Consider the following 25,918-nt stretch of genomic DNA (forward strand, 5'->3'; position numbering starts at 1 on the left):
ATACCAAAGAAAAGCATTTTTAACCTAAAGCCCTTATCATAATTACAAAATGGTGTGCAGGGTTGTGCTGACAGACCTCTTTGTCCAACTATATTATAAAAATAGGGGGGAGGGGCAGAATTGGCTGGTACTGTTCCCATCTGTGTCTGCATCTGGTAACAGCCTTAAGGTAGAGAGTGGGAGGGGGTAGCAGGCATTCAAATGAGGTTTTGTTAAGAGTAGTTCGTGTAGTACCAAGGCATACTGGGAAGAACAAACTGTCTGGAGATTTTAGGCTGTACGCTAAGTATTTTTTAAAAAATCAAAACTAATTGGGTAGCTTTACTTAACAAACAGGTAGATGTTGGCAGCTGCTAATATACAGACTGCCTAGCTGTTTTCCACTTACCAAGGAACTGCAGTGGAGACATGGGGTGGAATCAAATGAGCACTGTGCTCCTTGCTCTTGATCCAAGCAGTTCTGTGTTTTCTAAGTCAACCAACAGGACAACAAGCAGCTCTTCTATCCAAATTGTTGCCTTGGTTATCATTGACTGCATCCATAACAGTGAGTGGAAACCTCACTAAAGGACTGAAGGGGCAGGTGCCAGGGCCCTTGAAAACTGGCCAAATCCTGCTTCAGGCAGACCGCTTCTGGGAACATTTCAGGTGCTGAGTTTAACCTGAGAGCTTTCCCTTTATAAGTCAGCACTGCACACCTTCATTCAATTTTTGGTTTTAATAGGCGACAGCACATACTGTTCATACTCTGAAGAATGAAAAAAAATGGCAGCCTTGTAGCCATGTTTTAATAATGCATTATGTAACAAAAATGTTTTATTTTATTTTCAAAATAAACTAAGTAATTTACACACTAAGATATACATTATGTTGTAAATGGATCTAGAAGTTTAAAGCCAAAACACCTGTTTCCTCACTATTTCATAACATTTTATACTGCTCAGCTGTTTAAAGTGCATCAAGGGCAAAATACAAGCTTCCACACATCTATATACAGACTAAGCCCAGCAGCAGTTTCTCTCCACCCTCCCCCTCCACTTGCAATGCTGGAGAACCAGTACACAAAACCAGGCTTCCGTTTTAACCCAGCTTAGCTTTGGGTGTAGCTATTTCACATCTTCCTCTTCTTTTTCTAAGTAACACATACAAAAATTGTCCTTACTCAGGAGAGCCAGAGAGTCCCCACTGGAGTGCCAGCACAGAGAAGTTACCTGGAAGTCACCTGTGGACAAGGATCAAAAACATTTACTGGCAAATACCCTTTAAGCACAAAATTTTGCTAGGCGATCATTATAATGCCCTCCCCTTCAGATAAAAGATAGTTGTAGGCATACGTTAGCTCCAATTTGCAGAATTGCACTGTACACGTAAACATTTAAGGACTACTTTCCAAAATGTATTCAAACACGTTGCTGCATGGAGCATTCCTGCTCATGGTCTCAACCACTCCATCTTGTTTCCGAGTCTTATTCCCCACCCTGACCTACAGCAGTCAACATCCTGTGGCCTCTTAAGCAGGCTCAGAACTCGTTGGGCTGTTTTGAGGTTCTTCAAATACATAGACCTCCTGATATCTCCCTGTTTGCGTGGGTGGTGCTTATTTGGTCACAGCTTCAGAATTTGAAAGGATGGTCAAGAGAATAATTATCCTAATAGATTTTAGGATTCCTTTGTGTTTTCTTCAGCATTTTAAAAGTGCAGAAAGCACTCTAGAATGTGTGCTGTAGCAGCTGATGTAGGAAGATAACTCGGATCAAATCAGATTAACGATCTAGCCTAGTGTTGTCTGCTCTGACTAGCAGTGACTCTCTAGAGTCTCTATCAGACAGTTGCATTCATCACCTGTTACTACTACTTTTAACTGGAGATGTGAAGGATTGAATCTTGACATGGGCTATATTCCACTGTTAGTCCTACTGTGAGAAGGTTGACCAATTTTAGCCGCCCTGAGCCCGGCCTTGGCTGGGGAGGGCGGGGTATAAATAAAAATTGTTGTTGTTGTTGTTGTTAATTTTAATGGGCCTACTCAGAGTAGAATACACACACCCCGTGTGCTTCATGACAGCAATGCAAGTATGATCTATATGGTTTTGGAGATTAGCTCAGAGTTAATCTCCACTTGTGACATCTGCCTCAGTTTTTTCAGGCACGTGCAATGCATTTAATCAGCACCACATATTTAACAACCAAATGAGGGCCAACCAGCACACTGCTTTCAGTTCCTTTCTGATGTGGTAACATCAACCCAAGCATTGACCTAGAGTTGTTGAAATCATCACACACCTAGAGAATGTGAGCTGTCTATTAAAGACATGTTGAAAATGATCAGCCAGTTTAGAAAAAGGCTTCACAGTTTAAGAAAATGTTAATGAAACCTGTTATTGCTAATTGCCCAGTAGGTAACGGCAACCCATTCAAGGATACCCTTCCCCACCGTAGCAAAACTGCCCCTAGGCCTGACTTGTCTGCAGTATCAGTTTGGAGCTTCCTTACCTTCCACTGGTACCTGTACAGACACGCATCCTGCTGGGGACCAGAGGTACACTCTGCTGTTCCCAGTACAAATGGCAAGCCGGGACTGACGGGGATCCCACTGGAAAAGCTGGATGGGGCACAGCTGCTCTAGGATCACAAACAGTTTCATCTTTTGGACATCCCAGATCCAAATAGCGTTAGGAATATTATCTGTTAGATGTGAAACAGCAATTAATTGTACAATACAGGCACACAATGCAATCAGTCCCTGGTTCACAATTGTACTAATAATTGGTCTATGGAACTGAGGCAGACGGACCTCAGCAACCACCCACAGTGAAAACTTACTGCAAAGCCCATCATTGGTCTTCATTCACCCCTCTTGAGATACTAACCATTTCTGGTCGCCAGAAAGCAGTTATCTGAGCTAAAAGCTAACATTCCGACTCCAATTCTAGGATTTGCCCGGTCCACCGCAGGTTTGACATGATGCAAAGAAACTGGGACCTGGGCAATTTCATCTGGAAGGAGAGGAAAAATTAAAAGTCATAAAGACACTTAAACCATAGATTGTTCTATTTTACAGATCCTGGAATAAACTTCATTTTAATATTATGATGCACACAGAGTACTAGGGCTGCACCTCCTCCCATTGCTTCAATTCTGGGCCCAATCAGGCACCCCAATGGGGGCCTTGCAAAGTGTTTAATTAGCTTTTAAAAACCAAATTAAACATGCATCAGCAGAGGGAAGACACCTGTAGGCTGCCTGCCTAGATCTCCTCCTCCCCACTCCCTGACTTTCACTACAAGACTGTCCTCCACCAACCCCCTTGACAGCCCTGGATCACTCTGGGTAAATCCAATCCAACCTGGGGCTACCTCAACCCATTCTGGCGGAATTATGGGTTGACCTGAATTGGCCAGATTCAGTTCGGGATTCCACCAGGACTCGTACACAGCCCTACTGAAGTGAAGGAGCCCAGGCCAGGAAGAACACAGACCACCAGCTCCCAAATGGCAATGAGAAGACTATATAATATATATGTTTTAGTATTTTAAAACTGTAAATCACCTTGAGTGGCTTGACAGAAAGGCAGTGTATAAATCCAACAAATTAACAGATACTGAGTACATAGTCCAACCTTCTTTTAAGTGCCCAGTCTCACAAAAATGAGATATATCTCACCATACACAACTGCAGTGTCTCACAATGTGGTTCAGCTGCCTCATATAGACACATGCTGAATGGAAGCAGCCAGGACAGGAGATTTGGGGCGCGGGGGGGGGGCTAGGAAAACTGAGCAACTCCAGTCCACAGCAGTTGCTCAACATCTGCCAAGTCTAGCAGGTATGCTGCTAAGACCTTACAGTCAATGGTCTCAAAAGCAGTCAAGATCTCACAAGAACCATATGGTATCACTCTGGGTATCATGTATTTGAACCTTTTTCTGTGGCAAAACCAAATCCTTTTGGCACCTCCTTTCTCTAACCTGCTTCCACCCCAGCTAGCCATTATAAGAAATACTGCTTTGATATTTGTTTTTCCCCTCCTCCCCTTCTCTTTTTCCCTTTATGTCTTGCCTTTTACACAGTGCGTCTAAGGGCACAGTACGTCTTGTATTACCATGGGGGTCTTTTGAGCAGCAGAAGAGAGTAAAAGTTATTTCAAATACTTTTAAGTAAGTAAACAAACAAGTGATGACGCGGCTTTGTACACACGGTCCCTGCTTTGACTTACATTTGCTCTTCGTGCTGAAGAGAGAGCTTGCCATTTTCTTGGTTGGGGGGAAGGCAAGTTTCTCCACTTCCACTGCCGGCGATTTCTCCACCTCCTTATAGACAATCTGGAGAGAAAGGCAAGTCAGCCCTGCACCTCTTTATAGGAGACACGTTGCTAGATCATCCATGCTCAGGCTGGAAAGCATGGCAGTAAGCAAGGTCTGAGTTGGGATGTCATCAGATGAAAACAGAAACTTAAGAATAAACAGGGTGTGGGGTTTGGGTGAGAAGTCTCTTTAATCCTTCTCAACTATTGTTCTAACACAAATCAGAACATAGATATCCAGACTGTGTGATGTAAAGAAATGCAAGAGAATTTGCAAAATAGAAGCTGCAACATGGGTGTCCACGTTTTAAAAACCCATTCCATGGGGGAGGAAGAGCAGGAGGAAGAACACATGAACCAAGGCAGTGCCTCACATTTCTCCTAATCTCCGATCACAAAGCAATGCTCCAATCCCCTTGAATCTGCATGTTTTTGGTTCAAACAAACAAAAAGAAAATAATTATCAAAGCTGTCCATACTAACCAGCACTTGGCTGATTTATATCAAGTGACTAAAAGGCTGAGATGTGAACAGGAAGCCCCATGTTCAAATCTCACCTCAGCTGCATGCTTACTAAATGACCTTAAGCAAGCCACACAGCCTGAAGACCTTCATTGTTGGGGACAATGATACTGACGACCCTTACAGAGTTTCTGTAAGGACTGCTGAAAACATTTTGAAGAATTATACAAATACCAAGTATTATCATTATAAGAGGTCTCAATGCCTCCCCCCCCCCGTGTGTTTCCTTCAGCATGAGCCAACCACCCTTCTTTTTTCTACTTACTATCTTTGGGCTAGCAATGTTTGCAGGATGCTCAAATTCTGTAATTTTCTTCCAAGTCACATGGTTCAGAATGCGCACCTGATTAAGAGAGGAGAAAGCCCAGGGTAAACACACACACAGAGCAAGAGAGAGAGAGCGAGAGAGAGAGAGAGAGAGAGAGAGAGAGAGAGAGAGAATGAACTACGGCACAAACACAACTTTGGCAGGGCTTCAGAAGCCTTACCTTTTCATCATAGCTGCCGATTGCCAAGAACTGGCTGCTGGGGCTCCAGGCGATAGATTTAATGCCTAGTGACCATTCATAAGCACAGTATGTGGACAGCAGACGCCCGTCGAGGGAGTACAGCAAAACTTTATACTGAAATAAAAGGTTTACATCTTAAGACTGGCAATGGCTTAAGAGTTTTAGTCTGTCCCATCTGAAGGTCTTGAAACAAGCAACCTCTGCCCCACTCCGAAAATGCATATACACAGCCTGCATTATCAATTATCCATACCCAAGTGCTGAGTGGTAAGCAGTAAAGAAAGCGAATCTTTTTTGCATTTTGCAAAACTTCGAAGTGTTTTCACATTCAGATTCCAGCAACAGAATGCATACGCTCAAAAAGTTGATGCAAAGGCCATCTCTTGGGACAGGAAGGGGCAACCTGTGACCCTCCAGATGTTTGGGACTCCAGATCCCATCAGGCAGCATACCTAATGGTCAGGGGTGGTGGGCATTGCAGTCCAGCAACATCTGGAGGGCCACAGACTACCCATGCCTGTTCTCAAGAGGCCATTACCTAGATAATGCTCTCATTAAACTCTATGTGGGCTATTAAGTCAATATGGATGCAGCTGCTCTGAAACGCAGCAATGGGTTTGGCAAAAGATCCCTCCACTGAGGCACTGGCAGTATCCACTCACCTCCAGGCAGCTGTCCCACACCGCCAATACGCAGCCGTTCGGCGCCCATTCTGTCCCAGCCAGGTCCTGTGTTTCAGTATCAAAATGCTTCCAAACAGAAACAAAGGAAATAATTTCAGTGTGAGCTTAAGGTGGGGAAACAGCAGAAATGAGAGACGCAGCTGCTTCCTATGCTTCTATAGTTGGTGGGTGGGGTCTGGTTGTCTCTGCTGTACTGCTACATCTTGAATCTGCCCATAGGTATGGTCCCCATTACGACAGCTGTTTCCATTTCTACTAATGTTTAAGAAGGCCTCTTACATAATTGTTATATGAGGTGCTGTAAAAAAACCCCACATTATTATTTTGACTTGGCTATTTGTGATATTTTCGGATGTGGAAAACAGCTTAGAAAATTTCTCTGAAATATGAAGAGGTAAATGACTCTCCTTCATTTGCTGTTTTTAAACAGAGGCTGGATGGCCATCTGTCAGGGATTCTTTAGCTGCGATTCCTGCAATGCAGAAGATTGCACTAAATGACCCTTGCGGTCCCTTCCAACTCTGTAATTATGTGATTCTAAATACATTACCCAATTAGATAAATAGTTTAGTTTCTTTTATGAATATTGGACCACATTTTGAGAAGAATGATCATGGGCACCCACAGGGTGTCCCCCTGCCCCATGCCTGATAACTATAATCCCAATTCCCAGCTTTCATTTTAAAGAGAGAGAGTGTATGAGCAACTTGTATCCATTAATGAATACAATCCTAACAGTGGAATTAAATGTCTCGCTCTTCCAATTGTTCTATCTGTGCAAGCATACACACCCTGCTTGCTCATCTGGGGATATTTTTTTACACTCCCTGAGCCAATTTCAGAGGGCGGGAAACCCCATTGTGCATGAGGAAGTGTTTGTACAGGCCTTAGGTTAATGGAACTGGCTAGGTGAATCTAGCTCTGAGGTTCTAGCATTTGTAGAGCCTGAGACATGAAGCAAAAATATTCAAGCACTATTCTTCTCACTTTTTGCAAGAAACTAGGCTGCTCCCCACCCCTACAATTCACTGTCTTGCTTTGCCTTCTCCCCTGGAATAAGTCCTCTGGATTCCCAGGAGGATTGGCATTAACCATGGTTAAAGACAGCACCAGCTCTAGCCAATCAAAGAGAATTTGCAAATTGAACGAGGTGGAAGGAAAAGGCACAAACTGGTGGTCAACTCCTTATTGCTAAAGGAATTTGGGACATTACATCTGCACATGCTCTATAAGGTTACAAGGCACACAGGAGCCTAAAAGGGGAAGGTTAATAATGGGGGGAGGGTTACCCTCAGAAGTTGCCAATCACTGCATACAAAGAGGCTGATGTAGTCTTTGCAGTCCCTCCTCTCCGCCAAGGCCATGTACCGGCCATCCTTTGTGAATGCTATTCCTGCCAAACACACACACAAAAATGGCAGCACTTAGGAGAGGGGGAAGTTGAGCAATTAATACCAGCCAAAGAATGGGCCAAACCCAAAGAAAAACAAAACCTGGACAGAAGAGGCTTTTTTTGAGGGTGGATGAGTATGTCTTAAGGCATATTTGTTGCTGCTTAGTTCCTGTTCTCTTGAGAGGCCTTGCATAACACACACGCTATACTTGCTCTGAAGTGGAGGTCTATTGCTTTCATTCGACTCTTCAAGGCCCTGAAGTACCACCATTGTAAACTCCGCTACTGTCAAGATCAAGTAATAGAAAGCCTGTCTGCGTGTGAAAGGAAAACAGAACCCTGACCCAGGACCCTTGACTCTCAGCTGTCCTCATCTTATTTGGTAAGAAGAAATGCTTTCTGAAAGGCCACACAAAACCACAAATGTTTAATTCAAAATACTGGTATGAACTACATAAGGGGAGGAGCAGAAGTTAGTATTCTCGCCTCTAGTTTAGACAAGAGATATTAGAATACTTCCCTATTTCTTTAGGCACATGATTTGAGTAACACTGATTGGACAAACTGGTGCTTATAAGTACAAAGAATCCATGTCTTTTGGAGTGGGGAGAGCCAGTCTAAGAGCAGATTCACAAGACTGGTTATGCAATAACTATTATAATCATCAAAAACAACTGGGTGCATGTAACCTAAGATCAGATATCAGGGAGATACTGTTTTTGCAAGATAAAGCTACTTCTCAGTGCGTTCTTTAACCCTTCCACTTTTCTTGAACATTTCCACACATGCCATTCAAGGCATTTTCAGCCTCTCCTATGGTATTCATATTCATTTGTGTGCAAGAACATGGTAAATACAGAGAAGAAAGAGAAAAGAGTCATGTTTAATTAAATTGCCTGGGCTGCCCAATGGAATATGAACCTAAAATTAGCGCTGTTCAGTCGGGCCAAAGGGCCCAGCTTCCTGTTCTCAAAGTGGCCAACCAAATGCCCCCAGGAAGCCCACAAGCAGCACTCAAGTGCAACAGCAGCTTTCCCGTCCTGTGATTCCCAGCTACCAGTATTCAGAGGCACACTGCCTCCAACAGCGGAGATAGAACATAATCATCAAGGGCTGTAGAAATGAACAGCCACATTTTCCAAGTCGACACACGTATCCTCCATGTTGGCATTGTTCTTCTGCCCAAACACCTTTGTTGTCTTTTATGTATGACAAGGCCTTCCCCACTTGTACCGGGGGGGGGGGGGGGACCTTTCTTTCTTCAGTGCTATATCCCCTGAACAGAAGCACCAATTCATAGTGGCATGTACCGTATTTTAGCAGAACTGGTTGTGGTTATTCAGTGGTAACAGAAAGATATACTACACATCCTCAGACATTCTGTCCTCCAGTCAGCCTGCACATGTTGGCTTAGCAATATCAGGCCGCTGTTCACAAGAACCACACCTGACTTCCTTCCTGCTTCAAAACTTTACCCACACAGAAATCAGGAGTGTACTTTTAAGCTCACCCCCCCCAATCCACTACTAATTTGATTTTGTACTCTGGATTTTTATTCCACAGATCTCCACCAGTCGGACAGGTGCCTGCATATGACAGAATACAGCTTGGGAACAAGAGGGGATTGCTCACTTGTGAACACCAACATCCATTGGGACAAACATACACTACAGTTACCCTGCCATATCAGTACCCTTCCTGCTGGTAGATATATATCAGTTCAAGGGGATACGGGATATCCCCAGATCATGGCAATCTTCGCTATAATAATAATTTTTTAAAAAACCATTCCTGTTTTAGGTTAGCTCCACTTACCCTGCTGACAGGCCTTGGGATACTTGATATAAGACACAGATTTTGTACACAAGGACCAGACAGTTATCCGCAGCTGTTGGAAACAGAGAAAGAGACAGAGGAAGTATTTGTTTATCTTTGCAGATGAAATGCATGCAGGGGGAATGTTTTTTATACAGAACGCACTGAGCTTCATCTCCACACTCGACAATGGTGTGGTTTCCATTCTGCAGAAAGAATGGGAAACCAAACTAGGGGACAAAACATGAAGACATATGGCAGTTTTGCTTCAGATACCTTCTTCCCCGCACACAAGCAAAAGCAAACTTACATCCCTCAAGCATCTTAACTGGTGCTTCCCTAAAGTTCAAAAAAGTGGTCTTCAACTGGTACACACCTGTGACCCCAATCTCCAACTCCCAAGCTGCATCATGGGGTGCACTTTTGTCTTTTCACTTTTGATTTATACTTAGTTATGGTAATAATGCATGTTGTTAATCCTAAAATCCTAAAAAAATCCCTAAATCCTAAAAAAATCCTTAAAAAACAAAAAAAACACAAAGGGACGCAGGTGGTGCTGTGGGTTAAACCACAGAGCCTAGGACTTGCCGATCAGAAGGTCGGCGGTTTGAATCCCTGCGACTGGGTGAGCTCCCATTTTTCGGTCCCTGCTCCTGCCAACCTAGCAGTTCAAAAGCATGTCAAAGTGCAAGTAGATAAATAGGTACCGCTCCAGCGGGAAGGTAAACGGCGTTTCCGTGCACTGCTCTGGTTCGCCAGAAGCGGCTTAGTCATGCTGGCCACATGACCCGGAAGCTGTACGCCGGCTCCCTCGGCCAATAAAGCGAGATGAGCGCCGCAACCCCAGAGTCGGTCACGGCTGGACCTAATGGTCAGGGGTCCCTTTACTAATCGTAAAATGGCAATTCACAGAACAACACATGCAGTGTTAACTTAGCATTACTAGTAAAGGAAAACGAGTGCTGCCATGTGTTGATCAGAAATACGTATCTTATTTAAAAAAACAACTGGTGCCTTTCTCCTGCCACACTGCGTAACTTGTGGAAATGGATGAAATGAATGCCTTATTAAAATGTGTCCTGGTCTAGACACACATGTAGTTAATGCTCCTTAGACTAAGCTGGAAACCCACATGGCAGCAACAGCTTTGTTGTGGCCCACTAGGTATGGCCTCACAACCCACCTGTGGGTCTGAAAGTGTGGAACACACATACAGCTGGGCTTTAGTTTACTACAGGGTTTCCCAAACTCAGGTCCTCAGCTGTTTTCGGACTACAATTCCCATCATCCCTGACTGCTGGTCTTGCTGGCTAGGGATGATGGGAGTTGTAGTCTAAAATCAGCTGGAGACCCAAGTTTGGGAAATACTGGTTTACTATCTTGTGGCCCTAATATCCCAGCTGTAAAGGGGGGGGGGTGAATAATGATGCTCTAAAGTGTCTGGGTGGACAAGTAGCAGGAGTGCTGAAGATGCTGCCCCAATTTCAGTGGTGGTTAGAGTGAGGTACAGTCAGAGTGGAGGGACTGCTTACCATCAAGGGCAAGGGCCTAGTGTTTGGGCTCCTTTCCTTGTTTCAGCCCTCTCACTAGAAGGAATTGGTAGCATATACCGTACATTTTTTATTTACTTTATTTTTTTACAATCAAGTAGTGTACAAATTTTATGAGATAAATAAATAAACAAATTATTAGCGTTCAAGGGCACATTTAAGCCAGGCAAAAATACTCAACTGCGGCTTTAAGGCAGGACCAGTGAAGGGTGTGGCATGGGAAAAGGAGGTGTGGCATAGTTAGAGTCCCAAGGGCCAAATAGAGAAGCTTGGAGGGCCATATTTGGCCTTTGCGCCTTAGGTTTCTTCTCCCTACTCTAGTCTTTCAATCCACATACTTTCAGTCAAGTTTGAAGTTTTCCTCAGCAATGCAACATTAATCACAAAGTAGCAAGCAATAATTTTCTATGTCCATAAAAAAAAAGATTAATTCTGGGTCGGAGCCAGTGAAAGGCTTTTTAGACCATCGTCTCATCAGCTTGTTTGCAGTCATGTCAAAATATAAATTTCAGACTACACTCCTGACACCAGTTATTTCTTTCGAAACAGCAACACAATGCCTATCTCAGCAGAAGAGAGATTGAAGTGCACTGCCCAGTAAAATCTAGGGATGATCAGGGAGCTACAAAAGTGATTTCAATTTCAGGCTGGAAAGAGGCATCCCCTTTCTCAGCCTTCACCCACTTTGTGCCCTCAAGAATGTTGTTTACCTATAACTCACATCGTCCCCGGTTGTCAATGGGAGTTGTAGTCCAACATCTGCAGGGCAGCAGGTTGGTGAAAACTGCCCTATCTGCAAGCAAGTGCACGATAATAAAGGCAAACTCGTAGACAAGTGGTGATAAGGGATGGCCCCCTGCTACTTTTTTGATATCCTTAGGTTCATTTATAAACCATTCAGAAAATTACAGAGCAGTTTCCAAAATATATTCTCCAGATTTTGCAGGACAACAGAACCATAAACATTAACCTTAGCATTCCAGCAAGATAAAGCACACCCATAGACTGTTCTACGAACTGAATGTTCCCCATACCTAATTAAACAGCGACCTCAAGAAGACCCAGAGGTCTGAGTGAAATTGTACACCTTTGGGACCTGACAGAACTGGAGTATGGGCAATGACTAATGGTCTTCCAGAGACATGAAGTTCTACCAACATCCAGTGGTGGCCGATGCCCACTGAAATAAGTCGGGGAGGGAGGCGGACAGATCAACAGAAAATGGAGCCGAGCTGATGACAGGCAGAGCCAAGTAATTCTGGTTTTGCCCCCATCCTCCTCTTTGTTGAGTTCTGCAAGGAGCAACACTGAGGCTAAGGAGGAGGAAGGTGCTGGCAGTGCCACCCTCTGGCCTGTAAGCGAAGTGGCAGCTGCATTAGGAAAGGCTGAGGTTCGTGGAGCTATACCACCTTCACCCTAACAGGCCAGGCTCCAGTGCCAACACCGCTTCCCTGAATCTTTACTTTAAAAGAAAAGTATTTAGCCCTTCTGCTTACAGTGATAAGGAACAACAAGCGGGCAGTTCGTCCACAATTCATGAGTCAAACTGCTCCCACCTTCCAGCATTACAGATAATTAATGCCAAGGCACTTAGGCACCCAACACCTACTAGCACGAGAATCTTGCTAGTCACCCTTCTTTTTTTGTACGAGATCGAGAAAGTAAGAAATTTAACAACAGATTGTAATGTTGGGGTGTGTGTGTGCAAATCCCAGCAAATGCCACTACAGGGGCTTTTAGCCAGCTTTTCCCTAACAGATTTTCCTTCCCGCCCACCCCCAAATGTGGGGGTTACGGACTTAATTAAAATTTCCAAACTCACATCCTACTGCTAAGGTGCCTGAGGAGCATACAGCTGTTGTTTTGCAGCACAGGGCAGGGAAGGGTGGGAGGCAAAGCAGAAGCAGCATTTTTCAAATAGCCTAAAAACAGCTGAGAAACAAGAGGTATTTAGACAGTAATGTGATAAAACAGTCTGAAGAGCTGGGCTAAGGAGCTGCACCCAAGCTTTGACAACCCCAGGCAGGTGGCAAGACTGGCAATTTTCATTACACAAAACCCACGCTTAACAACCTTGCGTTCTCAAGTGACTGTCAACTTTTGTCCCAGACTTGACTAGGTCACTGGGCCTCCTTACATAGCTGTGTCTGTCAGCACAGGATTTCAGGGGATTACGCAGCACACATTCCTCGACAGAAAGTATTTTTCAACCAATATAGCCATTTACAGTTACTAAGGATTAGAGCGACAGGGCACCCAAGTATTCCAAAGTATTCGCTGAAAGAGGGAAAACTGCCGCTAGCAGCTCCTCCAGCCGTTCAGAGCACAAACATTGCTCCAAATGGTAATGAATCAAGCAGCGACCCTGGAGCATTTTTAGTGTGCAAACACAAGCATCATACAACTGTAAGTGCACACTCATCCTGCAAAATAACAGAGGTGTGTGTGTGTGTGTGTGTGTGTGTGTGTGTAGCAGGAGAATTACAATGCTGGACTGAAATGGTGTCTGGGCTCAGCATGAAACTTACTAAATGGCCTTGGCCAGTACCACCTTCTCAGCCCAACCTACCTCATAAGGTTGATGTGAGGATAAAATGGGTTAGATAACCCATTGCATACTGGCTTCAGCTTCTTAGAGAAAGGATAGGAAACAAAACATGACAAATAAATAGGAGTGGCTGACTCCTCAGCTCTACATGGTGTCTAGCAGATGCATGGAAGTAAACATATGTCTTATAACAATAACATGTATCTTTTGGTCAGCAAACAGCTTCTCAATAATTTGGTTCTCGGTGGCTGCCCAACCATTGTGCAATGAACTTCCAAAATCTCTTAAAGCTCATGGCAAAATACCATCCAGATGTTTTCTAAGGACTTTTCTTGTCTGGGCTGGCGTTCAACGGCTAGAAGTTAAGTGGGCATGGGAATTTAATGTTTAAATCAAGGGTAGCCCATGCTTTCCCTAGAGATGTTGTTGGACTACAACTCATGGTATGCTTGACCGTTAGCCATGCTGACTGAGGAGGATGGGAGATGCAACCCAACAACACCTGGAGGACTTCAGACAAATTTTTATGCCTCAGCCTTGTAAAGGAAAAGTTAACCCTTCTCACCCCCATCAATCAGCTACAACTATTTGAATAATACTCACAGCTTTAATAACTATATCACTGTAAGAAATAAGGGGCCTCTCTTTAAAATCAGCACCTCATAGGAATATAAACTCTCCTCAATGCTATCACTTGCCTTCTTAAAATAGCTAGCATTACCAGAAATCATCCAAGAGTCACATAAAAGGAACTTGTTAACACACTCTTCACTTCTTTACAATCCTATTAGCTTACCAGGAGACAAATCAGAAAATGATCTTTCAGATACAATTTACTGCCGCAGGTTAAGACTTGCCGTTGTGAACCCAGTTATAGAAGTGGGTGACTAAACACCCAAGTGAATACAATTGCATGCAACTGTTTCATAATGAATAGCTTATCTATCTACAGTAGTGCCCCGCAAGACAAATGCCTCGCAAGACGGAAAACTCACTAGACGAAAGAGTTTTCCGTTTTGGAGGTGCTTCGCAAAACGAATCTCCTATGGGCTTGCTTCGCAAGACGACAATGTCTTGTGAGTTCCTGCTGGGGTTTTTTCCTTTCCCCCTCCTTTTTCTAAGCCGCTAAGCCGCTTATCAGCTGATCCGATCAGCAGATAAGCTGCTAAAAGCCGCTAATACCGCTAATCTGCTAATCCGTCAATGGGCTTGCTTCGCAAGACGAAAAAACCGCTAGATGAAGAGAATCACAGAACGGATTCTTTTCGTCTTGTGAGGCACCACTGTATTGGACTTAAAGCCCACCCTATTTAGAGAACTCACATTAGGCAACAGTGTTTGAAAGCTTCCTCTACACTATCCCTGGCCACTGGCTGCCAGTCTGGAAAAGAAAGAAAAAAATCTTACAATATTTCCAGAAGTCGAATCTGCAAAGAAACAGAATTTCACTGCCAACAATATCTCCCTGTTGTAGGCCCTTACGGACTGATTTGGCACATTTAGGGAGCATTCCCAGCCAATCTTAAACATCATCCTAGTCAAGCTCAAGCCACTGGGCTCCTTGAATGGCACTTGGAAATCAAAAGGGAGCTAATGCCAACATTTGAATCCTGGTGCAAGTTATTCTCAATAATCTTCTCCCATCAGAAGACAGTGGATCAGTGTCTTTTGCATCACCTGAAGCCTGTGAATGGTAGTCCTGCAAAATGTTTAATACAGCGGGCTAGCCTCAAATCTATGAAGGTACAACATGACGGCCACTAGGTGTGCACCACTATGCAAAAGCAAATCTTCTATCCATGAAGCTGGTAGAAACCACTTCTGGCAAAACCGGGAGGAGGAGGACTGTAGCTCAGTGGTTAAGAGCACCTAATCTACATGCAGCAGGTACCAGGTTCAAGCCCCGGCATCTCCAAGTAGGACTTGGGAAAACTTCTGCATGAAAAGCCCGGTGCACCACTGCCAGTCAGTGCAGACAATACTGAGCTAGACAAACCAGGCGTCTGACTCAAAACAAAGCAGCTTCCCATGCTCCAGCACCAACACCTGGAACCCAAGCACCTCCCAAGGCTACAAAACTGAGTGACCAGAAGGGACAAACCCAGAAGCATTGGGAATTCCAGTCCCCTCCCAGTTGCAGTGCCTGCCAGTCATTATCGTGGCCACCAACTCTGACAGCTTTAAAATAGGACTAGACAAATATATGCAGGAGGTGGCTATCAATGGCTACTGGGTCATGATCCTCCCTCAACTGTCATCAGGCTGCAGGGGAGAAAGAGAGAGATGGGACCACAGAGCCTCTCCATTGTCAGGATGCATTAAATAAGTAAAATACATGGAAACATGATCAGAGCCAACTATGTTTATACTCCGAAACTATGTCCATTAACTTCAATGGGTCGACTCTGAGCAGAACTAGTGTCGGACACAACCCGGCCTTCTGAATGTGAGCAGCGGCGGCTGAGGAATAACTTGCAAAACCTTCTAAGCGATCCCTGAAATGGGCAATGTGCACAATGCAAGGATATTATGTATCCTTAAAGTGCTCATCTCAAAACACTAGTCCACAGTCTGCTCCGGCAGACGATGGATTTAGAGGACCTGAGAGAGTAAACAGTGCAGACACCAACATATCCCAGCCAGCTGTCTGCCACAAGTTAATTTAGCAACCTGTTTACAGCTGGGGAGAAAGTCTATCCCAAACACACATGCCAACTTGGCAAGGGCTTAATGAAAATCCTGCAGGGTCAAATGGAGTTCTGATGGCGGGTAATAAATAACTTGTCAGCCCGCCCCCACGTACATGTGCCATTTGGAAGCCGTGAGAGGTATGCAGAGGGAGCCCACCATCTTCGATTCCTCGGGATGCTGTTAGCCAGGCATCTGACTAACAAAATGAAGCTGGATAACTGGAATAGTTTTCACCCTATTAAAACTATCCAATACAGTGAAGTCTCGTGCCTGCTTTTTTGCCGCTTGGCCCCGGAAGAGCCATGGATCAAATGGATGAACTGGCAAAGATGCAGGGAGAGGATAAGCCCACATCATGAGGATAATATTCATCTGTACTATGGGAGATTACCAGTCGCCTTGCTACTTGCCACAAAAAAACCTAGAAGGTATTATTGCTGAGAAATGTGAGTGAAGCACTGTAAGCACGTGGGGAACACTGGCAGCAGGAGAAACCAAGATGAGCAAGGGGATGCAGCGACTTCCCTTTGAGGAAAGGATGTAGCATTCGGGACTTCCTTGGTTTGCAAAAAGGAAAATTAAGAGGTGGTATGACGGAAGTTTATAAAACTATGCATGGCCTGGGAAAAGTGGAAAGAGAAATGTTTTTCTCACTTACATCACACTAGAACTTATGGATAACTGATGATGCTAAAAGATTCAGAACAGATAAAAGAAAACACTTCTTCGTGCACTGCATAGTTAAACTATGGAAGTCACCCCCCACAGGAGACAGACAGGGCCACCAACTTGGATGGCTTTAAAGGAGAATTACACCAATTCATGGCGGCTTCCATGGTTGGAGGCAATACTGCTTCTGAATACAGTAAGCCCCCAACTTACGCACATTTAACTTGTGCACACTGAGCTTTATACACGTGACAAAGGGGGTGGAAAGGGGGCTGGGTATTGGGGGGAAATGACTTGGGCAATCCAATGCCCCATTGAACCCAGTGGGTTTTGACTATACATGATTTTGGCTTTAGGCTTGATCCCCAGAACATAACTCTCACTCAAGCTGTGAGCTTACTGTACCAGTTGCAGGAAACCACAGGAGTGCTCTTGCACTCAAGTCCAGCTTGCAATTTCCCACAGGTATCTGGTTGAGCTGTGAGAACAGGACGCTTGATAAGATGAGCCATTGATCTGATCCAGCAGGCTCTTCTTATGCTCTTATGAGGGCTACTGCCCTCATACCCTGCTTGTGGGATTGTCATGCACATAGGACTGACCATGGTGGGGACTGGGATGCTGGGGTAGATGGGCCTTTGATCTGATCCAGCAGAGCTCTTATGTTCTAGGGAGAGTGGCTCTATGCATGCCGTCATCTATGATTCTATTATTATTTTATTTACTGAACCAGCAAGTTATTTCCACACCTGGGTAGTTATTACAGTTGAGGAAAAACATCTGACGGGCTCTAATGCAATACGGGAGGAAAATATTCTTCACAAACTAGCCCTTCAATTCACTCAGTAAGAAAAACAGAAAGGTGTTCTCTCTCTCTCTCTCTTCCTTTGATTTTGGAACATTTCCACATTTAGGGAATCAGGGACAGTCCAGAGCAGAGACTCCACAACAAACCTTCACTTCACACATCCGTCTAACTGACTGCATATTTGGAGATGGAAATAAGCTTTACCCGAGATTAGGTAAGGAAGCAACCCTGTAGTTTGTGACATGTGTTAAGAGGGGTGTGAGGTTCACCATGTGCATGGTGACCTGCACAAAGCCATCTCAAGCTACTGTACCGTATTAAAAATATCAGTGGGAGAATAATTCCAATTCTAATTTGTATATTGCTTTGAAGTGTCCATATGCATCAATCACCTCAATAGTCCTTACTTGTGAGGTAGCTTAGTAACATGCAAATAAATGCAAAACAAAAATAAAAAAATGTGGCTGAGATACTGGTTTAATTAAACTAGTGGTGGTGAACAAGGAAACAAAGACTTCATGGCTCACTAATCCTGTTCTTGGCTACTAAACAATGCATCAGTCCTCAGGAGAGCTGGAGATAATGTTTATGATTCCTTATATACCCAAGATTATGTGACTAAAATCTGAGACTTGTTACTTTTCTTTGTTATATTCTCCTGCAAAGAATATTAAAGGAGCCTTTCCTTAATCATGCAGCCTCATTTTTTTTAAAAAAAAAGGTCCCACAAGTACAACTTAGCAGCACACTGCAGCTTTAAGAGCTTCAGGCTATTTTAGGGGCTAGGATGTAGACAGTAACATTTGATATCTTACAAGAGCAGCCCCAATTTCACACTTACGTGGAACTCTGTAGTATTGAGAATGTGACGACCATCCGGACTCCAGCAAGAAGCCACGAGTCCCGCTGAGCCTTCATCGATCTTGCAGTGCCAATCAGGCTGCTCCAAGGACCAGACCTAAGGCAAGGGAGGAAGAACACTCAAGTCAGCGCTAACTTGAACAAGGCACCCAAAGCCCTACCAGCTTCCTCTCAAGAATCACTCTTCAACAGAAAAAGACAAGCCCACCAGCAAAAGACCATGAAAGACTGGCGCTGGATCCCACTACAGAGGTAAGCCTTTTCTTCTTCTTTACATCCAGTTAGATCCACAAAACTATTCCAAAAAAGCATCTGTAAAGATCAAGAGGTTTGTTGTGGCACAGGATTGTATAGGCCAGTGTTTCCCAACCACTGTTCCGCGGCACACTAGTGTGCCGCGAGATGTTGCCTGGTGTGCCGCAAGATGTTGCCTGGAGGGAGGCGGGCGAGTCGGGCGGTGAGAGGCGGGGCGGCGGCGGCGAGGAGAGGCCGCCCAGCGCGGGGCTCTCGCCGTCTGCCTGCCTGGCTGCCTGCGAGCTCGGCGGGCAGCGCCTCCGTCCGCAGCGCCCGCCTCGCGGCTCTCATTCCCTGCCCCTGCCAAAGCTCACCCAGCCAAGCCGCGCTCTCCTTCCTGCCTCGCTTTGCTGCCTCCTCCCCCCCCACCCCCAAAGCTTGGAGGTTCCCCGGCAAGGGGGAGGGGGAAAAATTGAAACTTACACTTTCGTGCGTCCCTCCCGGCGTGACGCTGCGCGCTGACGTCACGGGGCTGTAATGGTGGTGTGCCTCGAGATTTTTTTCATCAAACAAGTGTGCCTTTGCCCAAAAAAGGTTGGGAAACACTGGTATAGGCCTCCGGTAAAGATGGTGGCTGTCTTTAAGAGATCTGGACCACAATATATTTGTTTGACTTTAAAGATGCCACAGAGCTCTGATATTATTAAAGACCCACCACACATTAAAATTTCAAAAAATTGAAAGGGTTTGTTTAAATTATTTTTTGTTTATTGAATTTACATACTGCCCTATTTATATGGTGCTTTTCAGATGCAAAGTGCTTCACAACAGGCTCACACTTATCAAGTTGCCTGTGGCAAGCATGAATCACCTCCAGGTGACCAGGCAGGGAAATTTTATAACTGGTCTTTCATTAAGAATGATGTTGTTTTACTAAGTATATGTGAGCCATTAAAATAAAATGTATGGGCTAGGAAGTTTTGTGAAATTACTTTCAAGTCTGCTTTGCTAAGCATCACCTTGATGGTCCACCACTGCTATTCCCAGTTTGCAAATGATGATACCAAGCAAGGCTAGAAATCAGCTGGATCCTTAACCTAGCTGCCCAGCCCAGTCATTGTCCACAGGAATGTCAGCAGCTGTTTCTTTCTGAAACTAGCGAAACCCTAAGGCTACTTAAAAACCACAATTTTGCATCAGGGGACGTAGTTTGTTTGTTTCTGGAAAAGACATGCTCTTTTCAACCTTGCTCTGTACTGTGTTATAGTGACTGGGAGCAGCAATACAGGATTTCAGGGAGAAGCCTCCCTCAGCCCTACCTGGAGATGTCAGTGGTTGGACTTGGGATCTTCTGCAAACAAAACAGGGATGCTCTGACACTGAGATATGGTCCTTCCCCTAAACATTAAAAATTCTAGTCCTCATGTTTCTGAATAAAGACCTGATATTAATAGGAAGCTGCTTTAAACAAGGTCAGGCCAATGGTACAACCACACTAGCTGGTAGAGGCTTTCCATGGTTTCAAGAAGACTCTACCATCCCTATCTAAAGATGCCTGTTTGAACTTGGGGGCATTCTGTAGGTAAAGTGCATTTGTTTCCTCAGCACCTATATTAAATACTTGCTGCTTAACACCATCAGTTTAGAAACTGGCAAGTTCCAGAAAAGAAAGCATATTGCATGGGTGCCCACCTGCACAATTCCACGCTTGTACATTGCACATAATATAAAAAGAGAATCTGAAGACCACTCAATGTGCTGGATTTGGTCTAGGCAGGTGAAGAGCTGCAGAATTTGGAGAGTGTTTACATCACGAACCACCAAACGATACTGGACACCGGAGGCCTGAACAGAACAAAAAATGAATAACTTAGCTGTGGCATTTTAGCTGAGTGACAGGGGGCAAAATTATTTCAGATGTGATTCCTAAATCCTCTAGTATTAGAGACAGGAGAAACCATCAGAAAACCTGTAGAATAAAATGAAAGCTCTACAAAAGATAGACTGATGACATACTGCAGGCCTGTCATGCAGTAAAAATAACTGATTTGCCAATTGCCAATTAATATATTAAATGTACCTGTTTTACAAATTTCAATATAGGTGCTTATTTGATATCAAATGAGGTGTAAGAAAAATATCTTAGGTTTTAATAGGAACTGCCACTCCTACCACAGGGACTGCAAAAGAAAGGCAATCTTTCATACTTTCTTTTGCATTCCCTACTTTGTAACACAGCAAAACTACACATACACAAAGATTTTTCGACCCACCAACAGATTTTCTGATGAGCTTCAGTAACTAAAAAGCCCTGAAATTTAGAGTCCGCTCCCAAACCTTTGTAGGGTTTTGTAGTCATTTAGCAGGGTTTTGTAGGGTGAATCACGCATTTTGTAGGGCCCCTCAAACCAGAGGACATAGGTATCCCCCAGAAAGCCAACTTGGTCTGGTTCATAGTTAATGAAGCTCTCCTGATGGCTTCAGTGGAAGTCTCTACCCCCATACACATAGCTTGGTTCACACGTAACTTCAGCTAACAACAAAGAAACTATCCTTAGGCCTATGCAGGACAACCAATGAAATAAATGCGGCGGCTTCTCCAACTGTAACTGATCACACAAGCTTCAGTTGCTGAAGCTCCCTTTTCTATGTAACTATTACAGGTGCACAAGCCACCTTCGGTTTATGCATTCCTCCCCCTCTTGAACTTCCTCGTTCTTGGCAAACCATTGTTTGTCATTTCATCTGAACAAAGCAAACTATGGTTTGCTACAAAAGAAGTGGTGCAACTGGGGGAGAGAGGAACCCAAAATTGTCCATTTAAACCAAACTGGGGGTATTGGAATAGATCAGTGGGGTTGACACTCCAAGAAGCAATGCACAGGACTGCAGCTCTAAACAGCTACACCAGTTCTGCATACTAATGTCGCAGTAAACGTGCACTTCTGCAGATATACAACAAGGAACAGATTTCACATCATCATAATCCAGGTTGTTAGAACTACTAACCAAACATAGTAATAAAAGCTTATAAATTAAAAGACAAAACACATTAAGTAGGAAAGAGAAGGGGGCACAGTGGTGGCGCTGATTAAAATGATTATTTAAAATCACAGCCAATTTATACTTTGATATTACTATGCACATCTTCTGGGAAGAGATTTCCTGGTCTCATTTAAAAACAGTTAAATATTTAATGGGCAAATGTCATACAAGGTTGCTAACTAGGTGGAAAGGCTCATTTTATGGATGCTGCTCTCCTCAGCAGAAATCAGATACTGTTGGGCTAAGGCTGTCCCAACATAAAACTGAGTTAGAACATGAAAATCATGTGTATTATCATCAAATATCAAAGCCACCCCTGGTCCCCACATCTCCCATCCTTCCCTGAATCCACATTCAACCCCCCCTTGTCCGCCCACTCTTAGTCCTTGCCCCCCACCAACCCATTATCTGTAAAATAGATACACACGGCACGTTACAAGGCTAAGCTCACCAAGCATTTTCCATCTGGAGAGAACCTGCACAACTGACTGGAGAGTTTAAATACCTCGGAGAAATTCATGTTGACCAACTAACAAGGGAGAAGGGGAGCCTAGCGAATGAGCAGGACCAAATCTAGTCTCCCAAGGACGGAATGCCTGTTCCTCTGGCTTGTGGTAGAGGCTATGGAACAGGGAGTTTTCACATTACAGTTTTGCTCCAAGCAGAGAGCAACGGTTCTGTGTAAGGTCTGTCCTAGGAAGCAGAGTGGAGGAGATATCCAGCAGATACTGGGAAAGATGCCATTTCCCATAAAGAAATGTGTATGCGTGTGGGTGAAGGGGTGATATGAGCTAGCCCAGCCTTGGGAAATATATAATATAGAGGTATCCGGAATAGTAGAGACTTGCCCGCAGGATGCTGTATTTTGAGAAGTCTCAGAAAGCAGGGGAGGGGGACACATACAGAGGGAAAGAAATTTTCAAAATAAAAACACAGCCTCAAAGGAGAAGGTGCTGTCCATCAATGTCTAGGAGATGGGGGGGTGAGAATTTGAGTAAGCGGAGGGAGGACCCCAAGGTAGGAGTGGATGATACCCCCGCCAAAAAAAAGCACACAAGCTGGCAGATATATATAATATATCATTATCCCCAATAAAAGAAAACAGGAGAGAGGACCTCCTCAAGGGTGTTGAATGCAACTCTTAAGGTCTCAAGAGATGCCAAAGAACTGTCCCCTGAAGAAAAAGGAGGAGGTACAAACGACCCCTAACCCACCCAAAAAAAGGAATATAGAAAAACGGGGGAGGGCGGGAATACACCTCAGAAGAAAAGATGCCGCCCCTTAAAAATTTCAAGGGAATAATTTGCCCCCCTGAAAGAAAAGAGGGGAGGAAGAGAGGAAGAGACCCCCAGCCTCAAAACACAAGTGGGGGTGTGACCCACACACTTAGGAAATTATCCACAATTTAAAAAGGGGGGGGGAGAGATTTGGTCTTTGAAGTGAGGAAGAAACTGGGACACCCCCCCCAAAAGAGAATAATCAAGGGAGAGAGGTGACCCACCCACCCAGCCACCCTTCTGAGCTAAGGGGGCTGTTTTGTAAGGCGCCCCCGCTGCCCCCTCACTGACAGGGGGGGTAAGACCACCACCACCCAAAAAACCGAGGCCCCCCTCCCTGTCTCTCTCTCGGTGGGGTGGGCGGTGGAACGGGGTGGGGGAGGGGAAGGCGCAGCTGCCGAAGCGAAGAGGCGGCCTCGCGCCCGCTTCAAAGCCGCCCGCCAATCAACCGGCTCTTCCCGGGCCGGAAACAGTTATCCGCTCCCTTCCGGAAAAGGCATGGGGTGGGGAGGAGGCCGCGAGGCACGCTGGGAGGTGTAGTTCTGCAGGGTGCGCGGACTCTCGAGCTAGGAAGGTCGCCGATGAGTTGTCAGCTGGCCGGCTTGCAGAGAAGGGGACGCTGCTTTTATTGTTGATGATAATGAAGATTCCACTAGGCCAGTAGGGGAGATGATAGATAGATAGATAGATAGATAGATAGATAGATAGATAGATAGATAGATAGATAGATAGATGTGTGTGTATATGTATATATGAATATTCTATATATGTGTGTGTGTGTGTGTATATATGTATATGTATAAATATATCTAGCTATACTATATAATATTATATCTAGCTATAGATATAGATATATATCTCTGTGTTCAAGCAAATAAAACAAAAGTCATGTAGAAAGCAGTTTACAGGTTAGACTCACAGGGGGTCAGCAATCTTTTTCAGCAGGGGGCCAGTCCACTGTCCCTCAGACCTTGTGGAGGGCAGGACTATATTTTTTTGGGGGGGGAATAAATGAATTCCTATGCCCCACAAATAACTCAGAGATGTATTTTAAATAAAAGCACACATTCTACTCATGTAAAAACACCAGGCAGGCCCCACAAATAACCCAGAGGTGCATTTTAAATAAAAGGACGCATTCCACTCATGTAAAAACACACTGATTCCCGGACCATCTGCGGGCCAGATTTTGAAGGCGATTGTGCCGGATCCGGCCCCCGGGCCTTAGTTTGCCTACCCATGGATTAGAGAATGGGATCCAGGAGAGGGACCAGGGTTCAAATCACCTCACCCAGGCATGAAACTTGCTGGGTGATATGGGGTGGGGGTGGGATGGGCAGTCTCTGCTTCTTAGCCTAGCCCATTTGCAGAGTTTTATGATTAAACCACAAAATTATGGTGTGTGGGATTTCGGATACAGTTTTGATACAATGGTGAAAGACTCTCTTTCGGTTCCAGCATCGGGGCCAACACGCTCAGGAAAGTTACCAGCTCGCTCAGGTTTGCGCAACTCATACTCTGCACTCACCTGTCTTTCTCATTTGCGGAGGAAAGAGCAACTAAGAGAAGGTAGTCCATGGCCTATGACGATGGTAAGAGTTGGAAGGGACCTCAAGGGTCATCTAATCCTCTGCAGTGCAGGAATTGCACCTAAAGAATCTCTAACTGGGGGGCAAAAGTTTCCTATATTGCAGGGGCTTGGACCAGGTGACCCGGGTGGTCCCTTCCAACTCTACAATGCTGTGATTCTATGATTCTGACCTCTGTTTAAAAACCTCAAATGGAGGAGAGTGCCCCACCTTCCAAGTAAGTCCTTTCCACTGTCAAACAGCTCTTAACATCAGGACATTCTTCCTAATGTTTAGTCGGGATCTCCTTCTTTCTTTTCCTTTGAATCCATTGGTTTGGGCCCCACCCTCTGTAGTAGTAGCAAACAAGCTTGCTCCATATTCCATGTGGCAGCCCTTCAGATATTTGGAGGACAAATGCTGTATCCCACCTTGAACTGTATGGAGAAAAAGGTAGGATAGAAATGCAATAAATAAATGAAATAAATAATATGACGTTTCAGCCATAAACAGATAAAATCCATTCAAGGACAATTCAAACAAGGGCTTTAGCTTGGTGGTAGAGCATTTGTTTTGCATGCAAAACGTCCCAGGTTCAATCCCGGACAACTCCAGAAAGGGCTGGAGGACTCTTTCCTGAAAACCCAGAAAGCTGCTGGTAGTGTAGGAAATACAGAGCTAGTTGGACCACTGCTCTGATTCAGCAGCTTCCTCTGTTCCTGTTTAAACTGCATTCCATCAAGAACCACAGCATCAACTTTGCAGGTACAGTGGTACCTCGGGTTAAGAACTTAATTCATTCTGGAGGTCCGTTCTTAACCTGAAACTGTTCTTAACTTGAGGTACCACTTTAGCTAATGGAGCCTCCCGCTGCCGCAGCGCCGCCACCACGCAATTTTCATTCTCATCCTGAAGCAAAGTTCTTAACCCAAGGTACCATTTCTGGGTTAGCGGAGTCTGTAACCTGAACCACCTGTAACCCGAGGTACCACTGTAGAAGCTCCCGGTGTCTCTGAACAGGGCTGGGAATATCTCCTGTCTGAAACCCTGGAAAGCTGCTGCCAGTCAGTGTAGACACTACCAAGCCAGATGGACCAAAATTTTGACTCAATATCAAGCAGTTTTCTGGGTTCCTGATTAGGTTTTCAGGGGAAAGCCATAGCTCAGTGGTAAAGCATAGCTATGGTTTTCCCAGTAGTGATGTTTGGAAGTGAGAGCTGGACCATAAAGAAGGCTGATCGCCGAAGAATGGTTGCTTTTGAATTATGGTGCTGGAGGAGACTCTTGAGAGTCCCATGGACTGCAAGAAGATCAAACCTATCCATTCTTAAGGAAATCAGCCCTGAGTGCTCACTGGAAGGACAGATCCTGAAGCTAAGGCTCCAATACTTTGGCCACCTTATGAGAAGTGAAGACTCCCTGGAAAAGACCCTGATGTTGGGA

At 44.7% G+C, this 25,918-nt stretch overlaps 1 protein-coding gene across 3 annotated transcripts; it reads right to left on the bottom strand.

Moving 5' to 3' along the window:
* Positions 1–785: 785 nt before the first annotated feature.
* Positions 786–23,378, bottom strand: WRAP73 (WD repeat containing, antisense to TP73). Of its 3 annotated transcripts, none has more exons than XR_014528408.1 (12): positions 22,082–23,378; positions 20,278–20,430; positions 18,332–18,448; positions 9,225–9,297; positions 7,306–7,409; positions 5,996–6,082; positions 5,313–5,447; positions 5,090–5,167; positions 4,216–4,321; positions 2,871–2,996; positions 2,027–2,685; positions 786–1,946 (listed from the first exon to the last, which is right to left on the bottom strand). XR_014528408.1 is itself a non-coding variant. In XM_083513129.1 (12 exons), exons 1-12 carry the CDS (start codon positions 22,148–22,150, stop codon positions 1,107–1,109), a joined length of 1,356 nt encoding a protein of 451 aa, XP_083369255.1. In that variant the 5' UTR covers positions 22,151–23,378; the 3' UTR covers positions 786–1,106. The 3 variants fall into 3 exon arrangements, 2 of the variants coding, with proteins under 2 accessions (XP_083369255.1, XP_083369256.1); XM_083513129.1 differs by having other exon boundaries at positions 786–1,222; positions 2,494–2,685; XM_083513130.1 differs by lacking the exon at positions 5,996–6,082 and having other exon boundaries at positions 786–1,222; positions 2,494–2,685.
* Between the last annotated feature and the right edge of the window lie 2,540 nt (positions 23,379–25,918).

The sequence above is a fragment of the Podarcis liolepis genome (genome assembly GCF_965112155.1).
Source record: "Podarcis liolepis genome assembly, chromosome: 7".
NCBI lineage: Eukaryota > Metazoa > Chordata > Lepidosauria > Squamata > Lacertidae > Podarcis > Podarcis liolepis.